Genomic DNA, 17,969 nt, shown 5'->3' on the forward strand with positions numbered 1-17,969 from the left:
AAAGAGAGAGATTTGCATTTCGCGTACGGCTCAGTTTATTGCAGTTTCATTTCTATTCGAGCCTATGCAACTTTAAGAAAGAAAGAGAGAGATTTGCATTTCGCGTACGGCTCAATTTATTGCAATTTCATTTCTATTCGAGCTTACGCAGCTTTATTTTCAACTGTTCTCTTTGTTCTTATTTCGTTGTTCGTATGAACATAATCGATTTCAATATAAAGATACGATTTCGCGTAAGGTTCACTTTTACGTCTGTTCTCCTTTCTGTTCGAACCTGCGCAATTCTGTTTTCATGTCTTTTTCGTTCTTTATTCTTTGTTGTTACATTGAATTTAATTTTTATTGATTTTATCCTTTTTACCCTTATAATTAAAAAGATTTTAGTAATATATTTAAAAGTAACTTAGTAAAATTATCTATATTTCTTAAATTAATATATAAGACTGAATATTATAATCTCTACGATTTCAAGCATTAAAGATATTTTTCAACTAATTGATATTAAATTAAAAGGAAAAGAATTTTTATTTCGCTCGCCGGATTAGTGAGATATATAGAGATTCGATCTAAACATGAGGATAGAACATATCGTAAATCGATTAGAACAACAGCTCACTCTAAAGGATTTCATTGTAAATGCAGTTGATAATTTAACCAAGGTTGGTTACTCAAATATAACTTCTCAACGAGTCAATGCTCGCTTACGAGCTCTCAAAGAAAACTGGGAGACATTCTCGGTGATTCATCACGCCATCAATGTTGCTATTACTAAGACAACTCTTGATGAAAAATCACAATTGCATTGTCATGCATACTTCTCGGAAAACATATATTCAACGACATATGAAGCCTATCTCGATGCTATTGAAAAAATGACTGCTCTTTCCGAGAACGAGTCCGAAGGCAATATTGAAAACCGTTCTTCTTCTTCTCAAATTCAAAACACGCCAGTATATTTTCATCATGCGCGCCTCCCGCGTATTGACATTCCGAAGTTTAATGGATCCCCTTCCGAATGGTTATCCTTTAAGGACTTATTTTCTTCTCTAATCATATCTAACCCGACATTGTCTCTGGTAGAGAAGTTACAATACTTAAAAACGAGTCTTGTTGGTTCCGCCTCTCACCTATTAAAAAATACTTCGCTCATTTCCGCTAACTTTCAGAAAGCTTGGGACTCACTAACCTCGTTTTACGTTTTACGAAAACAAAAGACTTCTGGTCAACGCAGTACTTCACTCTCTTCTAACACTCAAACGACTGACAAAGGAATCAGCTAGTGAGTTAGAGCATCTCTACACAAATCTCATGCAGATCTATCGCACATTAGAAACACTCGAGAGGCCGATACATATCTGGGATGACTTTCTCGTATTTATAGCCGTACAACGTCTCGACGCGGATTCTGTAAAGTCTTGGGAACAGCATTTAGGTTCATCCAATAAACCTCCTTCCTGGAAGGAAGCTCCTTCCATTTCACCGAATTTTTGACAACCAGACTCTTATCATTACAGGCCTTTGAAAAATCTCGAGCAGGAAAACCCTCAAATTTCTCTAACCAACACTCTGCAAAAATTCACTTTCAATCAAAGGCTCAAGAAAATCATTCAAAAAAAACCAGCTCCTGTTCATTATGTTCCAACCATTATGTTTCTAACTGTTCCCAGTATACTTCAAAATCTGTACCACAACGACTAGCCGTCCTTAAACAATACAAGCTTTGTTTCAATTGTCTAGGCCCGCATAAAGTTTCAGAATGTCGCATTGCCAAACGATGTCTTAAATGTGGTAAAAGGCATCATACTTCAATCCATCAAAAATTCATTCCGAAGCAATCGACATCTGAATCCACATCCTCAATAATCGAAACTGCTGCTGCCACTAGATCCAAATCAACGGAAGCTCATGTGCTTCATTCAGCATTCCAAGATAGACAATTGACTTCATCGATCTTATTGGCAACCGCCGAAGTTTTTGTCATGTCCTCCAACGGAGAATCAAGAAAGGTTCGAACATTGATTGACCAAGGATCCGAAATCTCTCTTGTCTCTGAAAACCTTGTTCAAAGTCTCCATTTCCCAAGAAATCGGTCAACTATTTCTCTCATAGGAGTAGGAACAAAGGCTAATCAGACTCGAGGCGCAGTGACTCTAAATCTAAGATCGCATGTTAATCAATTTGACTTTTCGATAACAGCGCATATTCTACCCAAATTGACCTGTCTGCTTCCGTCAATCAAGGTTCAAGACACCGATTGGCCACATTTAAAAGGGCTTGCACTCGCTGACACTCACTATAAAACTCCTGGAAAAATCGACATCATTTTAAGAGCGGACGCTCATGCATTGATCATCGAAGACGGATTCAAAAGGGGAGAAGGTAAATCCCCCATAGCTCAATGCACGAAACTAGGTTGGATCATTTCAGGACCTACCGACATGAATTCTTCCTCGAATCAAGCTCATGGACATCATGTGTCAGTTGATGTGGAACTCCATAATCTTTTGCAACGGTTCTGGACCCTTGACGAAATTCCAAACTCAACCACGTCCTCACTATCTACCGACGACCAAAAGTGTGAGCGACACTTCAGGGAGACTCATTCTCGTGATCAGCAAGGAAGATACACAGTTAGACTACCATTCAAACGTGCAAATTCAACTCTAGGAAACTCTCAAGTCAAGGCCCTCCGAGTTCTTACTAACTTATCCAGAAAGCTCAGTAGTGATTCGATTTACAAAGATTCTTATTTTGAATTTCTGGAGGAATATAAAAGACTCGATCATATGAAACTTGTTGATGATTCAATGCCGGAACTTAAGGTAAATTACTATCTTCCACACCATGGAGTTTTTCGTGAAAACAGTCCAACCACTAAACTCAGAGTAGTTTTCAACGGATCCAGCCGCAGCACCACCGGGGTTTCTCTAAATGACCTTCACACCGGAGCTAAGCTACAAGGCGATGTATCTGATGTCCTCGGTTCCGACAGTTCCGATACGCCTTTTCTTTCGATATCGAGAAAATGTATCGACAAATTAAGATACATCCAGATGAATGGGACTTTCAGCGAATTCTATGGTTCGATAAGAAAAATAACATTTTCACTTACCAGTTGACAACAGTCACTTATGGGCTCGCTTGTGCCCCCTTTCTAGCTCTCCGAACCATTGCTCAACTAGTTGAGGACGAAGGTTCAAACTATCCTCTTGCGATTTCCTCTCTAATAAAAGGAAGATACGTAGACGACATTTTCGGAGGAGCTGACTCCATTCAACAAGCAAGGGAAATTATGCAACAATTAAAGTCATTGTGCATGGTGGGCGGCTTTCCGCTTCAAAAGTGGATCAGTAACAATCCTGAGATCCTGTTTTCCATTCAAACTGAAAATCGAAATACATCTACATCTGTACGTTTTGAAGACTCTCCAACTGTGCACGTCCTTGGTCTTCGTTGGAACTCAGTCTCGGACATATTCCATTTTGATATTCAGTTTCCTACGCTCACGACGATAACTAAGAGAGTCATTTTATCTACCATAGCAAGGATCTTTGACCCTCTCGGACTCATTTCTCCTCTCATCATTACAGCAAAGATATTACTACAAGAACTCTGGTCCATTAAGCGAGGCTGGGATGATCCGTTACCTGCGTCAGCAATCAGTTGATGGCACAACTTCATAGAACAATCTCAAGAGATACCTAAGCTGACTTTCCCCCGATGGATCAATATCAAGGCCAACTATGATCTAGAAATTCACGGATTCTCCGACGCATCTCAGCTTACGATCTGTGCGACAGTCTATATACGATCCATTAGTGAAGAAGGACAAATATCAACTCATTTAATCTGTTCCAAAACGAAAGTCGCTCCTATTAAGAAATTGACGATTCCACGTCTGGAACTCTCAGGAGCGGTCCTTCTTGCAAAACTAACTTCTCGAGTTTTACAGGTACTACATCTTCAGCACGTTTCAGTGACATTATGGACTGACTCTTCCATTGTTCTGACATGGATCAATAATCATCCATCTCGTTGGAAGGATTTTATCCAAAACAGAGTCTGTTATATCCAAGAAACCGTTCCTCAAGCTATCTGGAAATTTGTTCCTGGTTCCGAAAATTCAGCGGACTGTGCAACCCGAGAGATAACTCCGATGCAACTTTTACACCACACCATGTGGTGGTCAGGACCTCCTTGGTTAGCAAGTGATTCTTCGTCGTGGCCAAAGAAGCCACAAATTCCATCTCACATTGGAAATCTTGAGGAGAGACTAGTACGAGCCTTCATTACACAAGCAGAGCCAGACAGAATTTGGGATCTTATCCACAGATACTCAAGCTACAACAAACTTTTACGCATCACGGCATTATGTAAAAGAGCAATTTCTCGTTTCCGCCGAGCGGAAAACTCATCACTAACCACTCCCATTTCAACTTCTGAGATGAATGAAGCAGGAACCTATTGGATTCGCACGATCCAAACAATTTTCTTCGAGAAGGAAATTCAATTTCTTTCCAATGAGAAACCTTTACCGCGACAGAACCCATTGATACGTCTGACCCCGTTTCTCGACTCTAATGGTTTGCTCCGTATCGGAGGAAGACTTCACTCTTCTCTCTTGTCGCTCGATGCTAAGCATCCTTTAATCATTCCGCGACATTCTCCATTAACGATTCTTCTAATTGCAGATGCGCACGAACGCACATTACACGAAGGCACTCAGTTGACCTTGTCGTACATCCGTCAGAATTATTGGATAGTCGGCGGACGAACTTCCGTTCGCTCATTTATATTAAAGTGTGTTCGCTGCACTAGATACAGACAGAAACGAGCTCAACAACTCATGGGACAACTTCCTCCGGAAAGAACTACTCCGTCTCGCCCGTTCTCCACCTCAGGCGTAGACTACGCCGGTCCCTTTTTACTCAAAAATTGGAGAGGACGAAACTCAAGAACGTACAAGGGATATATCGTGTTATTTGTCTGTCTTTCTACTTCTGCAGTTCACATCGAGTTTGTTACTGATTACACGACTGAAGCATTCCTAGCAGCCTATAGACGTTTCATTTCGAGAAGAGGAATTTGCTCAACACTGATTAGCGACTGCGGAACAAACTTCAAAGGAGCGGATTCCGAGTTCAAAAGGCTGTTTTCATCTTCTTCGAAGGATTGGGGACAACTAGCTGCGCTTTTAGCCAAGGATGGCGCACAATGGAAATACATTCCGCCGGCCACCCCACACTTCGGTGGAAAATGGGAAACCGGAGTAAAATCGGTTAAGTACCATCTTCGAAGAGTCATGGGGAATCAATTGCTGACCTATGAAGAAATGACTACCTTTCTAACGCAAGTAGAAGCGGTGCTAAATTCGAGACCATTATATCTTCTATCTGATGACCCTGACGATATCTCAGCTCTTACTCCTGCTCATTTCTTGATTGGTGGTCCTTTAACCACCCTTCCGGAACCATCACTCGAGTCAATCAAAGTTTCACATCTTTCTCGCTGGCAATTAATTCGTCAGATGTTAGAGAGTTTTTAGTCTCACTGGTCGAAGGAGTGTCTGCAACGCTACCTTTCCATCTACAAGTGGAATCGAGAGTCTACTCCTTTGCAAATAGGAACGCTAGTTCTCGTCATTGACGAAAGATATCCTCCTTCAAAGTGGCCATTAGGTCGAGTCTGCCAACTACATCCAGGGAAGGATGGACTAGTGCGAGTTGTGACGGTTCGGACTCAAGTGTTCACTTTCAAACGGCCTGTAGTCAAACTCTGCAAGATTCCAATCTCTACATAATGCTTCTAATTATTCGTCAACTCTCGTTAACGAAGGCGGGCGGAAATGTTCGAAATTCGCGCCTCCACAAGCAGACGTCGCCTTCCGAGAAATTCGTCATGCCGTTACGCGGCGCTTTGATCGGTCCTTAAGTTTTTCTACCCCTTCCTTTTTTCGGGAGTGAGGCTTCTTTCTCTCGGCATTACTGTTCTCGAACTTACGCCATATTGGTAGTTTTTTGCTGTGCTGAGTTTTCCAAAAAGATTAAGATTTCTGCGACCGAATACGAGAGAGTTACAAGCCAAAAACAGAGAGGAAAGGGAAAGATATCTCCAGTGACGAGATTCTTTCTTTATTCTTTGTTGTTACATTGAATTTAATTTTTATTGATTTTATCTTTTTTACTCTTATAATTAAGAAGATTTTAGTAATATATTTAAAAGTAACTTAGTAAAATTATCTATATTTCTTAAATTAATATATAAGACTGAATATTATAATCTCTACGATTTCAAGCATTAAAGATATTTTTCAACTAATTGATATTAAATTAAAAAGAGAAGAATTTTTATTTCGCTCGCCCATTCCTTCCTCACTATTTCTAACAGTATTATAACTATACATGTACTAATATATATAAAGGCAAAATATAAATTACAAAAACAGATCATAAATAATAATAAATAAATAAAATAAACTCATTATTACATAAATTGTACATTTTTTTGTTATTAAGGTTCGAAAGTGCAATCTACAGTCCTAAATTCTGCTCAAGGTTCAAAAATTTAATGAGCCGACACTGTCATGTAAATCTGAGAAGTAGGGAAATAATTCCCCTTTCGCGGTCGTAGCATGAGAGGATTTTTTGTCGAGGATAAGAGGTTTTGTAGTATAAAAGGGTCGTAGGATAAGAGGTCCGACTGTATTTGATAAATGTAAATAATATGTAGAAAATATGATTTGCTAGATTAGGCAACGAAAATAGAGCCAAATAATGCAACAATTCCGATCTCTCTATATTATTTAACAAATCACTCAATAATTATATATTGTCTAATGCAAAAAAACGCAACAAATATATTGCGACAAGAAATAATATATGAGATTAATAAAATGTATAGAAAATTGAAAATAGGAATAAGAAACCGCGGTCTCTTTCTCTCGAATAATTTCTAATCATCATTAAATAAAAAAGAAATGATCAAATTAATTGTTACATGGTGTTAAGTACTCACTGCAGATATTTGATAAATGAAAATATGTAGAAAGTATGGAATTCCTCGAGATAATTCAGCAAATATCGGAAGCACAAAATATACGTCCGTACGGGCTCACGTTATCGTATAGAGAAAGAACAAAATAATAACGAAAAAACAAAATTGCCGCGCTAGGAGGGCCTCGTTAAGTCATTGCACACATCATGCGCGACTTAAGGCGCCAGCACAGTTAACTAATCAGAACATTCTAGTCCAAAACTGGCCAATTGGCAATGTGGATGATGGGATATATTGTCCAACCGCGCTTGTGTTAATTGCACGCGCAAAAAAATGAAGCTTTGATACAATTTAGACTCCTATTATATTATTTGAGAAAAATATTATCATTACTAAATTAATATTAAATTAGGGAAATCATTTTAATGCTGCCAGCGATATATTTGTACGGTATACGCCGTATTGGTACGGTACAGTTCATATTGTACGATATGTACCAAAAATATGCACTAATACGCAGTACAGATATAATGATGGTACGCTGTACTATAATATCACGTATTCGTTTTGTACTGTTACCATAAGATTACTCCGTATGCCATCTCGTGGCGATACAGTAACAGTACAGTAGCGGTATTTTGTGTGGGAATTGCACGCTTGGTTATCTGGGTATTGATGCACAAAGTACGACGTACGCTCACCGTACCGATACTGTGGAAGTATTTTGTTATCTGGGTAACTATATTTATTAATATAAAAGTTTTGCAATTTGCACGTATAAAATAAGTTCACTTCGTCTAAGGAAATGCATGACAGAATATATGTAAACTTGTAGAAAATGAATTTGATGTCTAGTAAAAATAATTTTGGTCGAGTACACTTTCGTGCATATGTATCATACGAAATCGAGGATAAATGGGTAAAAAAGAGCAGTAGATTAGTGCACCAGCAGATTGACTGGTGTCGCGATAGTCAGAGCTATAATCTTTTTCTATGACAAGGAAAGACAATAGTATTATCCTTGTCTGTTTCATGCGTACAGAGTAACATACATACACGCCGGTGATGCCAAACCGGTTCACAGCCCGTATGACGCATACACAAGCGCGAGTCGTTTATATGTGAGCTTGGCGCGGCGCCACATATAAACGACTCGCGTTTGTGTGTGCGTCATACGGAGAGTGAGCCATGCATCTGATTCGGCATTACTGATGCACGCTCTAATATCGTTTAGTGTAGTTTTATGTAGTGAAGTTATTTGTATAGTGTTAGTTATTTGTCTCTAAAAAATGGGTCAACAGCACAATTGGAAATATTTGTCTCTCTGTCAACGTAGAGTTTCTTTCAAGAAAGGCTGGATGAAAAGGTTAGTATTTTCATTTATATAAAAGGAATTGTTTTAATGTTGTTATGTCATATGTTGTTTATTATATTATTATCCAATTATGTTATGGCATATCGTTTTTGAATGAAAAATTTCATTACTCAAAGAGCGATCTTATTTTCCAATAAATTTATATTTTTTATCAAAAATGAATTTTGATTCATAAGTTATATATAAATAATATATACATAGAAAATATAATAATATATAATATTATTTAAATAACATAATATATAGAGAGACTTACCATGTTCCATTTGACACTTTCACTTTTATAAAGCACATACTTTATTCTCTAATAATCAAATTATCAAAATAATAAAATAATGTTATAATGTTCTTGAAATTGTCCATTGATCTAAAAATCCAAATATTTCTATTAACACAAGACGGATTTTTGACGTCATTAATCACACTTTTTGAGTGATGACTTGTATCATTTGAAAACGATAATATTTGGTAATTTGACTTCCATAAAGGCCATTAAAATATTAGTATTATGAAAATTGTTCTACATTTTTTTTCAAATTATATCTTTAAAACAATTCCTAAATAAAACATGTAAATAGTATATATAAAGTCTATTATTAAAATGCGGTTTGCATGTGCGCATTAGTTAAAAAATAATCCCAGAGGCGATTTATTCACGAGCTGGTTGTAATATTTCGTACTAGATGTGGTTTGCATGATCGCATTAGTTAAAAAATAATCCCAGAAGCGACTTATTCGTGAGCTGGTGCATTTTATGCCAGATGCGGTTTGCAAGTGCGCATTAGTTAAAAAATAATCCCAGAGACGATTTATTCGTGAGCTGGTTGCAATATTTCATACCAGATGCGGTTTGCATCTGACATTTTGCGCTGCAATTGTAAAGAACATTTTGTTCCCTTCCTCTATCGATACCGCGGCTATGAAATATAGTTGCGAGAGGAAAAAATTGCAAAAAAAGAATTGGACAAAAAAAAAGAAAAAAGAGATTAAAACTAGCGGATTATTCATTGATGTAAAAAATCCATGTTTGGCTGCTTCTCCTGATGGGCTCATAGATAAAGATGGCCTGGTAGAAATAAAATGTCCTCTATCAGCTGAACATTTAACAGCGAAAGAGACTATAAAGACGCTGACTCAATTAAAAAGCGTTTTTGATAAGAAAAATCTAGATAAGATGAATTCAAAACATCGATTTTTTTATCAAGTTCAAGGCCAGTTAAGTGTAACGCAGCGAGAATATTGTATTTTTACTGTGTGGACGCCAAGAAGCTTAAAAATAGTACGTGTTAATAGGGACAATGTATTTTGGAATACTCAAATGCTGCCCTTTTTAACACGTTTCTATTATGATTGCATGCTGCCCAAAATCTTGAATAGTCGACATAATAGACATATGCCTATTAGAAATCCTAAATATATGATAGAAGCTTAAGAAGCAGCCCAAAATTTACTGATCGAAAAAGTCGTCGACAATATAATATAGACGAAAATATTATCGAAGAAAGTCAATGTTGCGAATCCAATATTTTACCAATGGAAGCAACTAATACTACTGTTACTGTTCTGAAATGCGGAACACCGATGACGGTTGCATCATTGTTAGTTATTCACAAAATAAAGAAGAACTAACTGAAAATGATATAGCGAAACATAAAGAATTTCTCGATAAACAGGTTATTCCTTTTATAGCCCAGTAAAATTGCTCGATATTTCACGATTTGGAAAAAATAATTGAACAAATGCTGCAATTTCGTGGAGAGGTGTGTTTTGGGGTGCTTTTTGATATATCAAAAGTCTCCATGCGTGGAAGCTATGGAAAACTCACAGTGGTGACAAAAAGGTCCAAAAAACCGGTTTTTCGTAAATAATTCGAAAAGTATCAAGTTTACGAGCAAAAACATGAATAACAAAATTGTAGCTAATAAAATTCCGCACAATTTTGTTTTTTATAGAACTTTGTACGACCAATAGAAGCCAAGATAGAATTTTTTAAAATATGGGTCATTTTGCGACGCGACGAAAACGCGCCCGCGCGTCGTGCATTTTTCGTTAATATCTCGAAAATGGTCATTTGGATTGCAAAATCGTTTAAATGAAAGTTGTAGAGCATTAAATTGCAAATAAATTGCAATAAATGAGTTTTTTTTATTCCTGTGCGATCGATATTTGCGGAGATATGAATATTTAAAAATTTTTTTAATGCGCTGTTAATAGCTAAAACTACAATTTTTGTGTGAAAAAGTCGATTATAACTCAAAAAGTACTGATCGTACGCATATAGCATGTATTATAAAAGTAATAGGGAATAAAATTTTGATACTTTTCATGTATATTTGAATTCATTTTGGTAATGAGTGTATGAGATAAAGGCAAGAAAGTTGCAAAATTTGAATTTTGAAAGGTATTTTGCAAAATAGCTCACTTCTGGTTGGCTGTAAGCTATAATAACATATACATTAATTAAAGACAATTAAATTTTCTTTAAAATGAGCCGTGGCAGACCTTTCTATGATAAATCGTTTATAAGTTATAGGTGTTTAAAAATAAAGGCCAATATACATTTTTATTAAAAATTACAGTTATAGTACAAAAACGTATGGGTAACAATTTTTTTAAAATTAGTTTCAACCTATTTTTATTAGTTCATGTACATATGAAAATGGTCCAGCTGCGTAAGTCCATCACGAGATGTGTTTTACTAAAAAAACAGGCATTGGAAAAATGCTGTATTTCGGATAAATTATGCCAAAATTGCATTTTCATTCCTTTTCTTGTCTTGAAAATGCACAGGACCTAAATTGTAGGAAACTTTGTTACCTTCAATTTAGGTCCTGTGCATTTACAAGACAAGAAAAGGAATGAAAATGCAATTTTGGCATAATTTATCCGAAATACAGCATTTTTCCAATGCCTGTTTTTTTAGTAAAACACATCTCGTGATGGACTTACGCAGCTGGACCATTTTCATATGTACATGAACTAATAAAAATAGGTTAAAACTAATTTTTAAAAAATTGTTACCTATACGTTTTTGCACTATAACTGTAATTTTTAATAAAAATGTATATTGGCCTTTATTTTTAAACACCTATAATTCATAAACTATTTATCGTAGATAAGGGTCTGCCACGGCTCATTTTAAAAATAATTTAATTGTCTTTAATTAATGTATATGTTACTATAGCCTACAGCCAACCGGAAGTGAGCTATTTTGTAAAATACCTTTCAAAATTCAAATTTTGCAACTTTTTTGCCTTTATCTGATACACTCATTACTAAAGTGAATTTAAATATACATGAAAAGTTTCAAAATTTTATTCCCTATTACTTTTATAATACATGCTATATGTGTACGATCAGTACTTTTTGAGTTATAATCGACTTTTTCACACGAAAATTGTAGTTTTAGCTATTAACAGCGCATTCAAAAAATTTTTAAATATTCGTATCTCCGCAAATATCGATCGCACAGGAATAAAAAAAAACGCAATTTATTCGCAATTTAATGCTCTACAACTTTCATTTAAACGATTTTGCGATCCAAATGGCCATTTTCGAGATATTAACGAAAAATGCACGACGCGTGGGCGCGTTTTCGTCGCGTCGTAACAAAATGATCCATATTTTAAAAAATTCTATTTTGGCTTCTATTGGTCGTATAGAGTTCTATAAAAAACCAAATTGTGCGGAATTTTATTAGCTACAATTTTGTTATTCATGTTTTTGCTCGTAAACTTGATACTTTTCGAATTATTTACGAAAAACCGGTTTTTTGGACCTTTTTGTCACCACTGTGAGTTTTCCGTAGCTTCCACGCATGGAGACTTTTGATATGTCAAAGCACCCCAAAACACACCTCTCCACGAAATTGCAGCATTTGTTCAATTATTTCTTCAAAAAAATTCCATTTTACTGGGCTATTAATTTAGTAAGGGACAATGTATTACCTGTACGTTACAAACTAAACGACAAATTATTGGACCGATTTTTACGCGTCGTAAGAAATAAATCTTATTTTGAAACACAAAGTGTGCTATATGTAGAATATCCTCATTTAATTGAAGCAACTCATAGCGACAAAAGCTTTCAAATTATTGGAGGAAATTGTAGTGATCACTGGCGATGTATATTTTTTGACAGCACCAAACTTCGAGTGTACGACAGTTTACGCGGTTGTACATACGATAAATTGGCGTCTAAAGAAAAAAATTACATTCATCGTCATTATCCCCAAATAAGTGCAAATGATATAATATTTGCAAAGGTTCAAGTATAACCTGATGGCACATGTTGTGGAATTTATGCTGCAGCTTTCGCCATAGCTGTAGCATTAGAAGGAAATCCTTGTAACGAGAAATATTCCAATTGTATGGAATACATGAGGCAATATTTTCTTAATATTATAGCAGAAAATGAACTGTCGCCTTTTCCAAAATGGTAATCCAATGAATCATTGGAAAAAGGCGCTTCAATATTATTGATTTCTTTGTACTCGGAGAGACGAAAATAATACATACATTATGGTTGCGTTTTACGAGAATGAGCGATGGAAGGCGCCTATTCTATATATAAAATATTCTATAAATATATTTTATATTTGTAAGGGGTTAACCGTCAGTTATCATTTACGACGGTACTGATTGCGCGCGCAAGTATGGTAAAGGAAAAATCGAGAACTTTCCGCGAGAGAGTCGATCTCGAGAGCGCGAGCGAGCGACGGCACTCTCTTTCGTGAAGAGATCAACGCCAGACGTGGTTTCGGGAATCAATCAGAATAAGGAATCGTTATCAAGGAAGAGTTCATTATATAGAGTCGTTGTTCTTTACTTTTGTAATTCATTTACATTTTATTGTTCGAATAAATTCATTTTAATACATATAGTTTGCGAGTTCGATGAATCGATTAATCATTCAATTAGCTTTCAATTATCAGAAGTGGGATAAAGGACGCGCGTATATCGTTCGCGTTTGACCTTTGGCGGGTCGAAAAATATAAAATCAATTTCAAACTAACGGCCAAAATCTTCGAAGACAACGGACGATGGATCAACATAGGCAACGTCTACACACATTAACGCTTGAGCAACTAAAACAGGAAGCGTTACAATATCAGCTACGTGTCTTTAGTAGAATAAAAGAAAGCTCATAGACTCTATACTGGCGCATCTTCAGAGCTTTGGTCCGGTAGGCAACTTGCTGGAGGTGGATCAACCGGTAGGAGTAGGAGCGAGTGAAATGAAACGGACGCGAGCACCGATAGAGCATTCCGAGGGAGACGAGGACGAGCAACCGGTGACGGCCCAGAGGCTGAAGGAAGTCCTCACCACAGTGACGGCAGATATTAGTCGACAGCAGTTGGCGATGCAGCAACAGCAGCAGGAGTTTCTCCAGCGCCAGCAGCAGGAATTCCTTCGGGAACAACAGCGGGAGACAGGGTGAGACAGCAGCAACAGTTCCTTCAACAGCAACAGCAGTTCGAGCAGCTAATCCAGCTGTTGAGACCGGGGAGAGACGGAGCGGTCGGAGCGGAGCCAGAGATCCCGGAGCATCAGGCGGCGGCTAGACAGGGTTCGTCGTCAGGGTCATCTCCGTCATAAGGGCGCTCCGAGAGTCAGTATCCTGGAAGCAGCATCCAATGGATAGCGTCGCAGATTCCAGAGTTCGGGGGTACGGAGGAGGAGAACGTGTTTACCTGGGTCCGCCGGGTAGAAAAGGTATCACTCATCCACGGGGCATTAGATAGCGTCACGTTGTTAGCGGCTTCGAGTCGACTCGTAAATCCGGCGAGAAAGTGGTACGAGGTGCAGACCGGAGAGGCCATGGAATCCTGGATAGGCCTTCGCCAGGCGCTAACGCGGATGTTCGAGCGCCAGGTACCTTTCTACAAGATGATGCAGAAGATTGGTCAGGAAGTGGAACCAGGCCAAGGAGACCTTTGACCAATACATCGTGGATAAAGTATCCCTCACTTAACGCCTGAATCTGTCAGTTAAAGATACAATTAATTTAATAATAGGCGGTATAAGTCAGAGCTCCCTACGAGCTGTAGCATTATCAATAAATTCGGAGACGTTAGAAGAGTTTATGGACAAAATGAGGAAAATAACGGAAGGCATTTCAGATCTAGATCGGAAGCAGCCTCCAAGCAGTAAGGCGTCCAAGGAGAAGGAAGCGGAGTCCTGCAGGAACTGTGGGAAAAAGGGCCATTTCCACAAAGCTTGCAGAGGTGAGCTGACCTGCTTTTACTGCAAGGAGAGAGGCCACAGAAAATTTGACTGCCTCAGCCTCAAGAAGGGAATTAGGGCAGTGGCATCAGGGCCATCAACGGCGGTTCGCACGGCAGCGGCGATATCAGCAGAGGCATTGTCGGAGACAGCAGCGGACTCATCAGCGGAGACATCGGTAGCAGCGATCCAGGAGCGTCGCGCATAGACCAGGAAAGCGGATGTCTCACGTCGACGCGCTCAGCCGTGGCGTCGCGTACGTCAACGCCCTTCTAGAAAGGGAGCTGGAGTATCGACAACTCGCAGATCCCAAGCTACAAGAGATAAGCAAGGAATTAGAATACGTAGATAGCGACAAGTTTGCATTAGTAGATGGAATGGTGTATAAAAAAGATGGTAATATGTTGAGGTTTGCAGTACCTGAGTCAATGGTGACGAGTATTTTGAGAGCTCCATGACGAAATGGGTCATTGCGAATCTGAAAAAACAGTAGAAGGTATTAGACAAAATTATTGGTTTCCACATCTGAGGAGAAAAGTACACGGATATATAGAAAATTGCTTTTTATGTATAATGGCGAATAATTCGAGTAATAGATTTGAAGGGGAAACACATCTTTTTCCGTTACCAAATTCACCCATGGAAATACTACATGTCGATCATTTTGGTCTGTTACAAGAAACCGAGGATAGCTTTAAACATATATTCATGGTAGTAGACGCGTTTACACGGTTTACGTGGCTCTATCTAACGAAGTCGACCGGTAGTAGAGAAACAATAGATAATTTGAACGGAATTTTTAGTATTTTCGGTAACGCGGAGAAATTAGTATCGGATAGGGGCACTGCATTCACACCAGCAGAATTTAAAGATTTTATGAATAGAAATAATATCAAGCATAGGCAAGTGGCAGTAGCAGCACCGTGGGCAAACGGTTTAGTAGAAAGAGTCAGTCGGTTTTTGAAAAGCACGTTAACTAAACTAATCGATTCTCCTTCGGATTGAAAAGCAAATTTAAGAAAAGTTCAGTATATTATAAACAATACTTACTATTCTACAGTTAAATCCACTCCATCTAGATTAATGCTAGGATATGCGCAGAAAAGCCATTCAGGTCACTTGTTTGCTCAATTTACACAAGATCTTTTAAATAGAAACCTGCAAAAAGAGAGAGAGCAAGTAAAAGAATCGGTGGAAGAAGCGACTGAGAAAATCAGACAATATAATAAAATGTATAAAGATAAAAGAACTGTGAAACCAACATTGTATAGAGAGGGACAATATGTAATAATTAGAGACAGAAAGCGTAAAACCAAGAATCAATAAAAAACTGAAACCTAATTATAAAGGCCCTTACGTAATAGATAAGATCCTGGGTAGCGACCGTTGCGAAGGATATACCTGGGTATAATCAGGGGCCTAGGCCACTTAACACGTATTATCCTCCGACAGGATTAAACCCTGGATTAAGGAATTATAAAAATTAAGTTAGTTGTAAATTTTCTTTTGTAAATAAAAAAAATATTAGGTTAAGGCTAGATCTAAGATATTACCGATATAGATGTAAGACGATTTTGTATTTTACCGCATTGTAAAAAGTAGATGGAGTATAACCGGAAAATTGAACTGCGCGCTTACGAAAGCTTCGGGACGAAACGTAAGGCCAGGAGGGCCGAGATGTAAGGGGTTAACCGTCAGTTACCACTTACGACGGTACTGATTGCGTGCGCAAGTAAGTATGGTAGGGGAAAGATCGAGAACTTTCCGCGAGAGAGTCGATCGAGAGCGCGAACGAGCGACGGCACTCTCCTTCGTGAAGAGATCAACGTGGTTTCGGGAGTCAATCAGAATAAGGAATCGTTATCAAGGAAGAGTTCATTATATAGAGTCTTTGTTCTTTACTTTTGTAATTCATTTACATTTTATTGTTCGAATAAATTCATTCTAATACATATAGTTCGCGAATTCGATGAATCGATTAATCATTCAATCAGCTTTCATATTATATATGTTATATATAAAGCCAGGGGCGATCTAACGTGTACTGGCATTATACGTTTCTTTTTGTTAATTACACATTGACGTTCCATATGTATATATGTCAAATGATATATTCATATTCTGTTGCATTTCTTTGTTCGACCAAAATTATTGCCATGCAAAGCCATGTGCGGGAGAAATCGTCATGCAAAATGTGTGCAATGAATATAAACAAAATATTTAATTATTTAAGAATTATGTGTATATAACATTGTACGTCTAATGTTATATACTTATTTTTATCTCTATATAATAAATACAAATAAATTGTTAAACTTTTTCTTTAATTTTATAAATGTATAGTATTATATATATTTATGAAATAAATATTTTATCATATTTGATATCTCTTAGACACTTTGCACACGTCTACTTCATTTTGTACATAGCTTTATTATATCATGGTTTTGCATATGCCAAACATGCAATAAATAGGAATTAAATATGCTACAATGTTTAATTTGAGAAATATACAGGGTGTCCCATAATTCGCGAACCACCTGTCAGATGCAGGTAGAGGTTAAACTGAGTAAAAAAGTTATGTACCATTTTGTAATTTTCGCAATAGTTAATGAGATATTAATTATAAGAGATCAGCCAATCGGCGCCCGGCAGGAGCGCGCGGCACGAAGAAGCCTCCCACTGTTACTTGATACTAGGCGCGCCGATATGTGTGTGTGACTATGTGTGTGACTCTTCAGGTTGTCAATGCAGAGCGTTCCTCCCACCGCTTCGTCGGCGCGCTTAGTATCAAGTAACAATGGGAGGCTTCTTTGTGCCGCGCGCTCTTGCTAGGTTGTATATATATATATATATACAATGTAAATATGTATTTATAAAATAGTAAAATAGAAAAATGTAACATATTGAATTTTTTACGTATGCAATATAAATAAAATGCATACAAATTTATTTTTATAGAGAAATACGATAGCAGAAACAACGTTTATAATAATAAAAAAATATAACGAGCTTAGCAGAGAGAAAGAGAGAGAGAGAGAATATCTTATTACAAAACAAGGAATAAAATTATATATAAACTGAAAATACATATATATTTATTTTGTATTTATTTTATAAAATTGTATGTGTGTGTGTGCGTGTAATATATATATATATATATATATATATATATATATATATATATATATATATTTATAATTTATATTAATTATAAAAAAAATATAAAAATACTTTTTTTTTATTATAAAGTAATTCCACAATGGTAAGTCGTAAGCGAATCGACATCGACATCGGTGACAATGATGACGCGGATGACGTCGATGATGCAGATACCGTCGCTGCTACCGACATCGGCGACGATGACGCCGACGACG

General features: G+C 37.2%; 1 protein-coding gene across 1 annotated transcript; it reads left to right on the plus strand.

The window, feature by feature from the left end:
* Positions 1-572: 572 nt before the first annotated feature.
* On the plus strand, positions 573-14,307 carry LOC140670824 (uncharacterized). The gene is made up of 8 exons (XM_072901616.1): positions 573-903; positions 1,232-1,432; positions 1,537-3,081; positions 3,159-3,452; positions 3,684-4,583; positions 5,007-5,353; positions 13,541-13,803; positions 13,998-14,307. The coding sequence occupies exons 1-8, from the start codon at positions 573-575 to the stop codon at positions 14,305-14,307; spliced, it is 4,191 nt and encodes a 1,396-aa protein (XP_072757717.1).
* Positions 14,308-17,969: the final 3,662 nt, after the last annotated feature.

The sequence above is a fragment of the Anoplolepis gracilipes genome, chromosome 11 (genome assembly GCF_047496725.1).
Source record: "Anoplolepis gracilipes chromosome 11, ASM4749672v1, whole genome shotgun sequence".
Classification (NCBI taxonomy): Eukaryota; Metazoa; Arthropoda; class Insecta; order Hymenoptera; family Formicidae; genus Anoplolepis; species Anoplolepis gracilipes.

Bases quoted from the DNA above. Each gene is read 5' to 3' on its own strand.
- LOC140670824 (XM_072901616.1), top strand. From the start codon at position 573: ATGAGGATAGAACATATCGTAAATCGATTAGAACAACAGCTCACTCTA. The intron at 1,433-1,536 runs GTTCATCCAATA...AATCTCGAGCAG, and splicing joins GTCTTGGGAACAGCATTTAG to GAAAACCCTCAAATTTCTCT. The intron at 5,354-13,540 runs GTAGAAGCGGTG...GCGCATCTTCAG, and splicing joins TGACTACCTTTCTAACGCAA to AGCTTTGGTCCGGTAGGCAA.